General features: G+C 50.5%; 1 protein-coding gene and 1 pseudogene across 1 annotated transcript; both read right to left on the bottom strand.

Moving 5' to 3' along the window:
* Positions 1 to 5747: 5747 nt before the first annotated feature.
* Positions 5748 to 7245, bottom strand: LOC119347701 (annotated as a pseudogene).
* Positions 7246 to 7755: 510 nt separating this feature from the next.
* Positions 7756 to 9282, bottom strand: LOC119347702 (putative disease resistance protein RGA3). The gene has a single exon (XM_037616267.1). It carries the CDS (start codon positions 9280 to 9282, stop codon positions 7756 to 7758), a length of 1527 nt encoding a protein of 508 aa, XP_037472164.1.
* Between the last annotated feature and the right edge of the window lie 3004 nt (positions 9283 to 12286).

Consider the following 12286-nt stretch of genomic DNA (forward strand, 5'->3'; position numbering starts at 1 on the left):
CACATCACTCTGTATTCATCCACACTCATATATACAGGTTACATCTCACGTACAGGAGCCCACTAACTAACTAACAAACTGACTAGCTAGTGCCTAGGAGCTAGGAGCATGCAGTGCATGCGATCGTGTTTGTTACAGCCGTTGAAGACGTGGGCGTAGACGTTGGAGAAGTGGGCGCATGAGGTGGAACTGCAAAGGCATTCCAACACCCCCCCGCAGACGGAGCGTCGCCGGTGGTGACGCCCAGGCTGGATCGGAAGTCCTCGAACGTGGCGGTGGGCAGCCCCTTAGTCATGATGTCGGCGAACTGCAACGTGGTGGGCACGTGAAGGACGCGAAACTGACCAAGAGCCACCTTCTCGCGAACGAAGTGGATGTCCAACTCGATATGCTTGGTGCGGCGGTGATGAACTGGATTGTGAGCCAGGTAGACTGCCGACACATTGTCGCAGTAGACGACGCTGGCCCTGTCGATACCGGAGTGAAGTTCATGAAGAAGTTGGCGCGTCCAACAGCACTCAGCAACTGCGTTGGCCACGGCACGGTACTCGGCCTCGGCGCTCGAGCGAGACACAGTGGGCTGTCGTTTCGACGACCACGAGATGAGCGAGCCGCCGAGGAAGAGACAGTAGCCGGATGTCGAACGCCGCGTGTCGGGGCAGCCTGCCCAGTCAGCGTCACTGTATGCGATGAGCTCGGTCGGTGCCGAGGCGGAGATGGTGATGCCGTGTCCGACGCTCCCCCGAACATAGCGCAGGATGCGCTTCACCATGGTCCAGTGCGGCTGCCGCGGCGCGTGCATATGCAAGCATACCTGTTGCACGGCATACTGAAGATCTGGACGCGTCAGTGTGAGGTACTGAAGGGCGCCAGTGATGCTCCTGTACTCGGTGGCGTCGTCGGCAAGCTCACCCTCAGCGGCGGAGAGTTTGGGCTTCGTGTCGACCGGCGTGGAGGCAAGCCGACAGTTGGTCATGCCAGCGCGATGGAGGAGGTCTTCCGCATACTGATGCTGGTGGAGGAAGAATCCGGCGGGTGTGCGTCGCACTTGGATGCTGAGGAAAAAGTGCAACGCCCCCAGATCCTTGAGCGCGACAGCGTGGGTGAGCTGCGTGATGACGCGATGTAGAAGCATTGTGGACGACGCAGCGAGGACGATGTCGTCAACATACAGGAGCAGGTATGCCATCTCATGTCCATGTCGATAGACGAACAAAGAAGCATCAGACTTCGTGGCCGTGAAACCAATCCCACGGAGACATGTTGTGATCTTGGTGAACCACGCGCGCGGGGCCTGTTTTAGTCCGTAGAGGGACTTGGACAGGAGACAGACGTCGTGTGGGCGGCGGGCATCAACGAAACCTGCAGGTTGTTGACAGTAGACGTGCTCGGCGAGCTCACCATGGAGGAAGGCATTTTTTACGTCAAGTTGGTGCACGGGCCAGTTGCGGGCGCCGGCGAGCTGTAAGACGATGCGGATGGACGCCGGCTTGACGACGGGTGAGAAGGTGTCGTGGTAATCCACACCGTGGCGTTGCGTGAACCCGCGGACAACCCACCGCGCCTTGTAGCGGTTCAGGGTGCCGTCGGGGTTGAGCTTGTGGCGAAAGATCCACTTGCCGGAGATGACATGAGCTCCGGCCGGCCGAGGGACCAAGGTCCAGGTGGAGTTAGCGCGGAGCGCGGCGATTTCCTCTTGCATGGCGCGACGCCAGTGCTCATCGTTGAGAGCAGCACGCACAGATGAGGGGACGGGCGACGGCGTGGTCGTCGTGGCCGCGAGGACGTAGTCCGCATCATACTGCCTGTTGCGGCACCGAACACCCGCACGGGCCCGCGTTACCATGGGGTGGACACAGGCAGGCGGAGGAGAGCCACCAGCGTGATCGCAAACCGATGAGGTGGAGGTCGCTGGAGCTGGTGGCGAGCGCGCAGAAGGTGCAGGCGAGGCGGACGTGGCCGGTGAAGAAGTGGCGAAGACGCCTAAATGGGCCGCCGAGGCGCCTGAGTGTGCGGCCGTGGCAGAGTTCCTGCGAGACGGAGTGGCTGCCGTGGCAGCAGAAGGAGCGGCTGATGCACCAGAGGTTGCTGCCATGGTAGCGGACTGGGAAGATGCTGCAGTAGAGTGCGTGGCTGGTTGAGTTGCGCGTGGTTGGTGGTGCGCTCGGGGACCATCGACGAGCAGGGGCGGCGGGGTGTCCTCAAGGAGGCGGGCACCGCCGGCAACCACGGGTGGCGGGACGACCTGTTCCTGCGCAAAAGGGAAAGTCTGTTCGTCGAAGAAGACGTGGCGGGAGAGAATGATGCGGCCAGCGGCGCGGTCGAAACACTTGTAACCCTTGTGATCAGGAGGATATCCGAGGAATACGCAGGCACGGGAGCGTGGAGAGAGTTTGTTGGGAGCGGTGGCTGTTGTGTTAGGGTAGCATAGACACCCAAAAACGCGTAGGTGTGTGTACGCCGGGCGTTGGCCGTAGAGCAACTCAAAGGGAGTGACGCACTGGCGGGGACGGCAAGGGCGTAGGTTAAGGAGGTGAGTGGCGGTGGCGAGAGCGTCGGGCCAGAACGAGGTGGGCATGAAGGAGTGAAAGAGAAGACTACGGAGCCCCTCGGCTAGTGTGTGGATGATGCGCTCGGCGCGGCCGTTCTGTTGAGACGTGTAGGGGCACGTGAGGTGGAAGGCAATGCCGTGCGTGGAGAGGAACGAGCGGAAGGCGGCATTGTCAAATTCACGGCCGTTATCAGTGTGGAACGTGACAATGGGGCGCTGAAATTGGGTGGCAACATAGGCATGGAAGGTGATCAGGAGCTCAAACACGTCAGACTTGCGGCGCATAGGGAACGTCCATGCAAAGTGAGTGTGGTCATCGAGTAGGACGAGGAAGTACTGAAACCCAGAGTTACTGAGCACCGGCGATGTCCAAACGTCACAGTGTATGGTATGAAATGCAAATGGAGCAATAGTGTTTGATTCACTGAACGGGAGTCGTACATGTTTGGCAAGCTGACACGCATGACAAGTATGCGATGTGGTTTTATTACAATGAAAATCAAAGGTGTCTAAAATGCGAGAAAGAGTTGCACGCCCGGGGTGGCCGAGCCGCTGGTGCCAAAGGTCAGCGGTGATGGTGACGAACGCAGCGGGTGGAGAGACATCGCCGGAGTGCAGGGGATACAACTCGCCGGGGCTGTTACATCGGAGCACCACCGTCCCAGTGCGTAGGTCCTTTATAGAGAAACCAAAGGGGTCAAAAGTGACAGAGACAAAATTTTCACGGGTTAGCGCACGGACAGAGATCAAGTTCTTAATGAGGTGCGGAGATATGAGAACATGGCTAAGGTGCAGAGGGGTGGAAGAGGTGGGTATGGATAGAGAGCCGGTGTGGGTGATAGGGAGAGGGTTGCCGTTGCCGACGAGGATGTGAGAGGGAGATGAGGAGGCCGAGACGGCGGAGAGCATACCAGGATTGGCTGCCATGTGCGACGAGGCGCCCGTATCGAGGATCCAATCGCCGCCGCCAGTGTACGGTTGTTGCTGCATAGCCAGGAGGGCAGCCTGGAGCGCGCTGGTGTCCCATGGGGTCGGCGCGGCGGCCGCGGCTGGTGGTGGTGGCGGCTGGTAGCCGCTCGCGGTGAGGCCGAGTGCGGCGGGGCGAGGGCCGAGCACACCGGCAGATGAAAGGCGCGGCGTCAGGGGCCACGCGTGGAACATGCCAGTCCACGGGTTAACGCCGGCAGCGCCAGGGTATGGGGCGCGCTGGACGTAGGCGGGCGCCGGGGGCGCAGGAGGAGATGGCGCAGGGTGGCCACCGGACCCGCCGCCATTGCCGCCCTTGCGGCGTTTGCGGCCGCGCTGGCCGCCGCCGCCACCGCCAGATGCGCCGTGACCGCCTGCGGGCTGGTAGGAGGGGGGAGGCAGCGGCGCCGGCTGCTGCACCTGGGTCGGAGCAGGGGGTGCGCGACCGGCGTAGAGGGCCGTGGCGGAGGCGTTGGCGGCGGCGTGATCGATCCGGCGTTCCTCCTGGAGGAGGTAGGTGCGCGCCTGTAGGAAGGTGGGCAGCTTGGAGTCATCGTAGGTCATCGTGGAGATGGCGTGCGCGAATTTGTTGGAGAGGCCACGCAACATGTTGGAGATGAGAGCACGATCGGTGACCGGCATGGCACAGTCGAAGAGGGTGTCGGCGAGAGTTTGGAGACGGGTGCAGTATTCGGTGACGGACATGTCATTCTGGAAGAGGCCGTGGAATTCCTCCAAGGCAAGGATGCCCTGCTGGTTGCGGTTCGAGAGGAAGAGTTGGCGGATCGACGTCCAGAGAGTATACGCAGTGGGATTGCGGTGGTTCACGATGCCCCGGATTTGACCAGAGACCGTGCCGAGGAGCCAGCGGATGATGCACCAATCCACCTGCGTCCACTCGGTGTCCTTGAGACGAGTGCGAGCATCAACAGTGCCATCGACGTGGTCTTTGAGATTGTAGGACATGATTAGGGCATGGAAGAAGGAGTGCCATTGGGAGTAGTTGGGTGGCTGGAGCTCTAGCGTGATGGGGATTTGGGAGTGGATGTTCAGGTTGAGGATGAGGGAGAGGTTCACCGACGGGGAGGCAGCAGGAGGGTCGCCGAAGGGGTTGGTGCCGGAGCCGCCGGAACCGAAGGGATTGGAGCCAGAGCCAGCCGAGGAGAGGTCCGAGAGATCCATGAGTAGGCGGAAGCGAGGAGGTCGAGGATCAGTGTAGTATCTGATACCATGTAGGAGAAGAAAGACAAGGATTGGGTCGAACACATCACTCTGTATTCATCCACACTCATATATACAGGTTACATCTCACGTACAGGAGCCCACTAACTAACTAACAAACTGACTAGCTAGTGCCTAGGAGCTAGGAGCATGCAGTGCATGCGATCGTGTTTGTTACAGCCGTTGAAGACGTGGGCGTAGACGTTGGAGAAGTGGGCGCATGAGGTGGAACTGCAAAGGCATTCCAACACACGATAACAGACAAATATGTTAACTTGGCAACAAGACACCTAAAGACTACTCCTATGTAATAATATTTCGTAATTCGTAAGAGAAGGCAGTAGCATAGATGATGTGAGTCACAGAGAGTGTGTTACCCAAATGATATTTTGCAATCCAAAATATTTTTTAGTTCGAGTCAAAAGATAGAAAATGCAGCTCGGTTCATGGGATGATGATGTTCAAGAAACCAACAACTTAAAGAGTTTTATCTTTATCATTACCTTCCCACTGCCCTGAGCTGCAAGTAGCGCTACTACTCCCATTCCAGATTAACTTTCTGATCTTTTCACCCAGCAAGAAAAAAATCTGTCGCAGAAAATGCGTGTGACAGAGGAATTGAAACTTGTTGTCTTTCGCCCAAGGATCAACCTCACACACACATCAGAAACAGAGCAAATTTGGGGCAATTTCTTCTCTACCTTTTTCTTCAAGTCCAAGGATTATTACAAGGCTTAGGTTTATGTTGTACCCACATGATACATACAGACCAAGTGCTCGACTTTACAAATACGACTCGTCTTGGATTCTAATTCTACCGGCAATTCGAACATTGCCTTGACTCTGAAAGTACATAGCCAAACACAAGCATCCAAACACAACCAGAAATATATTAAGCTATTAACTAATTAATTTGGTAAGACTCCTAAATAGTACAGTGTAACAATGTTTCCTAATTCGCAGGACAAGGCAGTAGCATACATGATGTGAGTCGCATACATTGTGTTACTCAAATGAAATGTTTTTCCTCCGGATGCACGCGCTTCTTGCTTCCTACTGTAAGTTGTGGCGATTGCATCTTACAGCTTATCGTGTAGTTGTAGTAGGGTGGTATGCGAGACCTCCATGCAAGAGCCTCAAATTCCCCTTGTGGTAGTGTGCCACCACGTCCTAAGATGATGTCGTGCACAGTGATCTCGGGGACTTGCTCACTGGAATCTAACTGATGATGTTTGCAAATCAAGAAATATTTACTGCTGCCCCCCAATCTCCAACAATACACCGGGTGCATCTACTCGGAAATGAAGGCATGAGTGCTGGTCAAACATAAGGAGATGTGCCCGTTTATATGCTCTCGCACATTCAAGAGTTGTGCGCCAAAATCGAGCATTCAAGTTATCTCGCAGTATCCCAGCAATGAGATGCGTGCCCGCGAAACACCCTCTGAATCCCAAAGCGATCTCCATTGCCATCACTGCCAGTTTAGGCTGTTCATCAGGGTTTGTGCTTCCGAATGCAAGCGACTTGAAAAAATGCCAGTAAGCTTCTTGAGGGAGATAGTCCATTCGAAGTGCTTCTGTTGTTCCCAGATTCACAATTTTATCTGATCGGCTGGTGATTATGATTTTGCTCCCACCGCGCGGTGTCATGCTGGTTGCCAAAGATTTCAACCTTCTCCATGTTCCTTCATTAATAATGTCCTCAGCCATTTCAACAATAATCAGCAACCTGGTTTGAGAAGCAGAATTTTGATGTCTGACCACTCCTTCATCCTTAAGACTACCTTGTGGAAAGAACAAGATCATTGAGAAGTGATCACGCACACTCCCATCCCTACAGATATACTCAACAAGAGTGCTCTTCCCTACTCTTATTGGCCCAACAATTGGAAGTACAGCAGCCAAGTCTGAAGTAGCGCCAGGATGAAGCAAGAAATTCAGAACCCGATCTTGTTCTGTTTGGCGACCAAACATGCAGTTGTCCAATAGCAAATATGTGCCATAAGGTTGGCGGAGGATCCGAGGATATGACTCCAAGAAGAAAAGAAACTCCTTCATACCAGCTACAGTGTATTCAAGGGTATCAACCATCCGTTGCAGCTCTTCTCGTATGTTGCTGTTTGTGCCAGACAACAGCGCTTCTCTGTTGCTGCTGCCACTGCCGGCCCGAGAGAAACAGAGCCGTTTGGCTGGACTAGATTTACAGAGCGCAGATGATGAGTGGCTTACCTCCTCCTCGTCGAGGGCAGCTTGGAATCTCAAGGAATCAAGAACGTAGCGGCCTCTGTACATTCCTTGCCTCAACATCTTGAGCTGACGGAGCATCCCCTGGTTGGTGATGTCCCGCGCCTCGGCCTCCTCGACGATGACGTCGATTCTCAGCAGGACTCTCTGTAGCCTCTGTTGAATCTTGTTGATGTCAGGCTGCTGCTGGAAGTATTTGCTGATCACGAACGATGCAGACCTGCTGATGAGGTCACCCACGATTGCAGAGACGAGGATATCCATTGATTGTGAACCACCTTGACTCAGAGGCAACTGAATCTGCACCCGCGCCTTCAGTTTCAGGTGTTGATATATTCAGATTAGCTGGAGCTGCACCACCTGGCCTCCAGGTAATGCCACTACTCCCGATCCAGCTTATCTTTCTGATCTTTAAATCTAGCAAGAAAGGAATCTGTCACAAAAAATAAATGTGACAAGAGGAATTGAAACATATTGGCTTTTTGCCCAAGGATCAAACACACGCGTACATGGGAAACAGAGCAAATTTGGTGCACTTTTCCCTACTCTTTTCTTCATAGCAAGGCTTAAGTTTATAGATTACACATAGTATCCTGATCATTAGGATACGGACAAGCAAACTTATGCTACTATGACAGAAGTCCTCCATGCCTACGTGTTAATAGACATGTATGTTACCTAACTTGGCAAGACTCCTAAATTGAGTAATAATGTTTCCTAATTCACAGGACAACAGTGTAGCATACATGATATGAGTCACAGACGGTGTGCTACTCAAACAAAATGTTCTTCCTCTTGATGCACGCGCTTCTTTCTTCCTACTCTAAGTTGTGGTGCTTGCATCTTACAGCTTACCCTGTAGTTGTAGTAGGGCGGTATGCGAGACCTCCATGCAAGAGCCTCAAATTCTCCACAGGGTTGTTTACCACCACATCCTAACATGATGTCCCGCAGATTGATCTTGGGGACATTCTCACTGGAATCTGACGGATGATAGTTGCAAATCAAGAAATATCTGTGTCTCTTTACCAATCTCCAGCAATACACCGGTGCATCTTCCTGCAAACGAAGGTATGGGTGCTGGTCAAACATAAGGAGATTTGTCTGTTTACTTTCTCTTACACACTCAAGAACTGTGCGCCAGAATTGAGCATTCAAGTTATCTCGCAACATCCCAGCAGCAATATGCGCGCTTGTGAAACACTGTCGCAGTTCCAAAGCGATCTCCATGGCCATAGTTGCCAGTTTTGGATGCTCGCCAGGGTTTGTGCTTCCAAATGCAATCGACTTGAAAAAATGCCAATAAGCTTCTTGAGAGAGATAGTCCAGTCGAAGTGCTTCTGTTGTTCCCAGATTCACAATTCTATCTGACCGACTGGTAATTATGATTTTGCTCCCGCCACAAGGTGTCATGCAGGTTGTGGAAGATTTCAGCCTTCTCCATGTTTCATCGTTAATATCCTTGGCTATTTCAATAATAATCAGGAACCTGTTTGGAGAAGCAAAATTCTGATTTCTGAATTTAATATTGTTTTCTCTCAGGTCGATCACTCCTTCATCCTTGACACTGCCTTCTGGAAAGAAGAGGATCATCGAGAAGCGATCACGCACACTCTCATTCCTACAGACATGCTCAACAAGAGTGCTCTTCCCTACTCTTATTGGACCAACGATCGGAAGTATATCCAAATCTGGAGTAGCACTAGGACACATCAAGAAATTCAGGATCCGCTGCCGTTCCGTTTGGCGACCAAACATGCAATTGTCCAAGAACAAATATGCGCCGTAAGGTTGGCGGAGCATCCGAGGATATAACTCCAAGAAGAAAAGAAACTCCTTCATACCATCCAAGGTGTCTTCAAGGGTATCAACCATCTGTTGCAGCTCTTCTCGCATGTTCCTATTTGTGCCAATTACCAGTGCTTCTCTGTTGCTTCTGCTTCTGCTGGTGCGCGAGAAACGAAGCCGTTTGGCTGGACTGGATTTACACAGTGCAGCCAATGAGCGGCTCACCTCCTCCTCCCCCTCCTCGTCGAGGGCGGCTTGGAATCTCAACGCATCAAGAACATAATGTCCTCTGTACATTTCTTGCCTCAACATCTTGAGCTGACAGAGCATACCCTGATTGGTGATGTCCCTCCCCTGGGCCTCCTCGACGACGATGTCGATTCTCAATACAACACTCTGTAGCCTCTGGGCAATCTTGTTGACGTCAGGTTGCTGCTGGAAGTATTTGCTGATCAAAAACGACGCCGACCTGCCGACAAGGTCGCCTACGATTGCAGAGATGAGGATATCCATTGATTTTGATTGGGTACCGCCGAACCTCCTCGACTCTGAGCTCGAGTGCTGCAATGGACAAGGGATAAAATTAGCAGTGAGTGATACTAGTCATGGGGGTGTTGCTCAATTTCGACTAGAGACCCGGGCATGTGCTCTGGATGAAAGGTTAGAGGGTGGCTGACTATGTCAAGGTAGTGTGAGTCTTTGCCTGCCGTGTGAAATCAGGTTTGACTTAACGTGTTGTGTGGAATTGCTACTTCCTTTCCTTTTATTTATTACTTGTAGGATTAAAAAGAAGGGGAGCCTTGGCACAGTGGTAAAGCTGCTGCCTTGTGACCATGAGGTCATGGGTTCAAGTCCTGGAAACAGCCTCTTACAGAAATGTAGGGAAAGGCTGCGTACTATAGACCCAAAGTGGTCGGACCCTTCCCCGACCCTCCGCAAGCGGGAGCTACATGCACCGGGCTGCCCTTTTTTTTGTAGGATTAAAAAAAATCGCGGAAATACTTATAGGGTTTATTTGGTACATGTCACTGACAACTTCGTGTATTGAAAAATGCCACTGCAAAAAAATGACTCAAGAAAAATGGCATTGTAAAAAAAGGTTTAATTCGATATAGGCCACTGCCCCATTGGCGTATCTTAAATTAGTTTATAAGTTGCATATGGAGTGGTTTGGATAAGAGGATAGTTGGATGTTGATCCTGATTTTTAGAAATGTGTCTGAGATATTTAAGTTTCTCCTTGCCAACCAACTCACTCGAATACACATTTTCTTTGGTTTTGGAGGTGCCGTGGCCATTACTTTTTCTAGCATGAGAGAGCCCCTTTTATTACATGGAAGAAAAACGAAAAGACTTTTATATCGATAGATGATGCACACAAGCATAATTTATTACATGTCTTTTCAAAAAAATATTAATTTATTACATGTCATGGTGTCGCATCAGAACTGACTGATACCCCTTTTTTCCCTTGCAGAATTTCTCCTTGACGTGGTATATAAGTTGGAATTAATTTGGGTAGACTGTTCTGCGAGGAGTGGTGGTTTAGTCAAAGAGCACCAGTGACACACGGGGTAGAAAAACCGGACCGGAGGGTTGGATTTTGACACAAGAGTGGCTCCAGAAACAGTCGAATTTGCTTTACTTTCTACGTTATTTAACTGGGTAATACACAACGGGAGCAGGAAAGTCAGGCCCATCAATCCCAGCCATTCATCCCTGCTTTGCTAGCACAGTGACCCGCACCGTCCGTTGACTGAATCTGTACCTTCAGTTTCAGGTGTTGATGTATTCAGAGTAGCCGGAGCTTGTTAGCTAACTGAATTAAGTTTCAGTTCAGTTAGTTACAGTTTCTGCTCCTAGTAGTTTCAGTTTTTGTTCCAGGTTTAGTTCTGAATATTTTGTTCCAGGTGCATAGTTTTGCATACTGTTGATCAAGTAGCATATTTGGAGAGAAAAAGTTTATCAGATTATCATATTTCATCCCACAAAGATGTCTGAACTACCACAGTAACCAATTACATTCACCTTCTCCAAAAACTTGCAGACAGTATGGCGGGCTTCACCTTCAAGTTTTCTGCCAGCTAGTCACTCAGTTGCCCCTGATCCTGTCCTGGCCATATCTTGTTGCTCCTTGATCTTCTGCTAACTGGAACATGTACTGTAGTGTTTCTCTTTGGTGTCTTGTCAATGCAAAATGCTGGAGAATGCAATTCAACCCGATGAGCAACTGCTGCACAGTGCATCTTTCACATATATGTAACAAGATAACCCCACCTCCTCCCGGGCAGGTTTCAACTCATGATTGATTGGATACTGAATGAGCTGCTGAGGATAGAGGCGGTGGCATTGTGCCCTAGAGGAATCATGAATCATGGAATCACTGATTTCTTGAACCCGAACAGTGAGCTCTGCACAGCAGGTGGTAAATTCATCTAGCTATGATTTTCAGATTTTTTTTTTGTTGAACCATGGAATCATGAATGCGGACTAGCAGTTATTTCCATCGTAAGTACCTGATATGAAATAGATGTCGTGTTAACTGACTATTTCCATTGTCACCTTCTACAACGCACTTGCTTGTGCTTCGGCATTGTGAAGGACGCACAAGGACATGCTTTCAAGGTGATATTCTTCTCTTTTGAGAACCCCCAAACCATGCGCATGAATATTGCGGATCATACTACTTGTGTTGCTTGCATCATGAGACTTATTGGTCATCTTGGACCATTTGATTGCGCACATGTTAGAGATCTTACTTCGACTTGTTATTTTCACCTTTTCATGCCTCATGACATATATACCTTGTGTGTTGCATCCAAATCTTAGATTACTTGCTCCTATCATATGGTTGGTTGCAACAATGTCATTTCTTCATATATGCCATGTCCCATTGATTGCTACATGCTTGTGTTGATTGCCTCACACATGATGAACAATTGCTCTTTCTATTGTGTTGAGTGCCACAATATCTTCACTACACCCTATGCACGTTATGCTTGGATTGTCTTGCACTTGACCATGTGTTTAGACACTTCATTTTATTTGGTGTTGTGAATGATTCCTATGCCTACCATAGACCTTTCATTGAGCGTTTTGTGAATGCTTGCTATGACCTCGAGGTAGATGCTTATTCTCTTGACACTCATATTTGCATCACTACCTCACAATTGCATACCCGTCCCCATGATATCTTCGCTTGTGCTCGATTGATATGCTTACATGCCATGTCACAATCCTTTGTCACACCCTATGCTATGCTTGATGACGATACTTGTTCGGTAAATCACCTCTTGAATGATTGGTTTTGCACTAATGCTAACCATATTTGTTTTTCCAAGTGTTTGTAGTCCTTGCACCTTTTGAAGGAATCACTAGACGATGCAACATTGGAGAGTGCCCATTTCGAGCTTGAAGATGATGAGTACTTGGTGATCGTCCACTCCTACACGGCGAAGCCATCTCCTTCCCATGGTGATTTGGTTTCGATCCGAGGTCGGATCTTTCCCAATGGAGGG

Source organism: Triticum dicoccoides, unplaced genomic scaffold (assembly GCF_002162155.2).
Source record: "Triticum dicoccoides isolate Atlit2015 ecotype Zavitan unplaced genomic scaffold, WEW_v2.0 scaffold74033, whole genome shotgun sequence".
Classification (NCBI taxonomy): Eukaryota; Viridiplantae; Streptophyta; class Magnoliopsida; order Poales; family Poaceae; genus Triticum; species Triticum dicoccoides.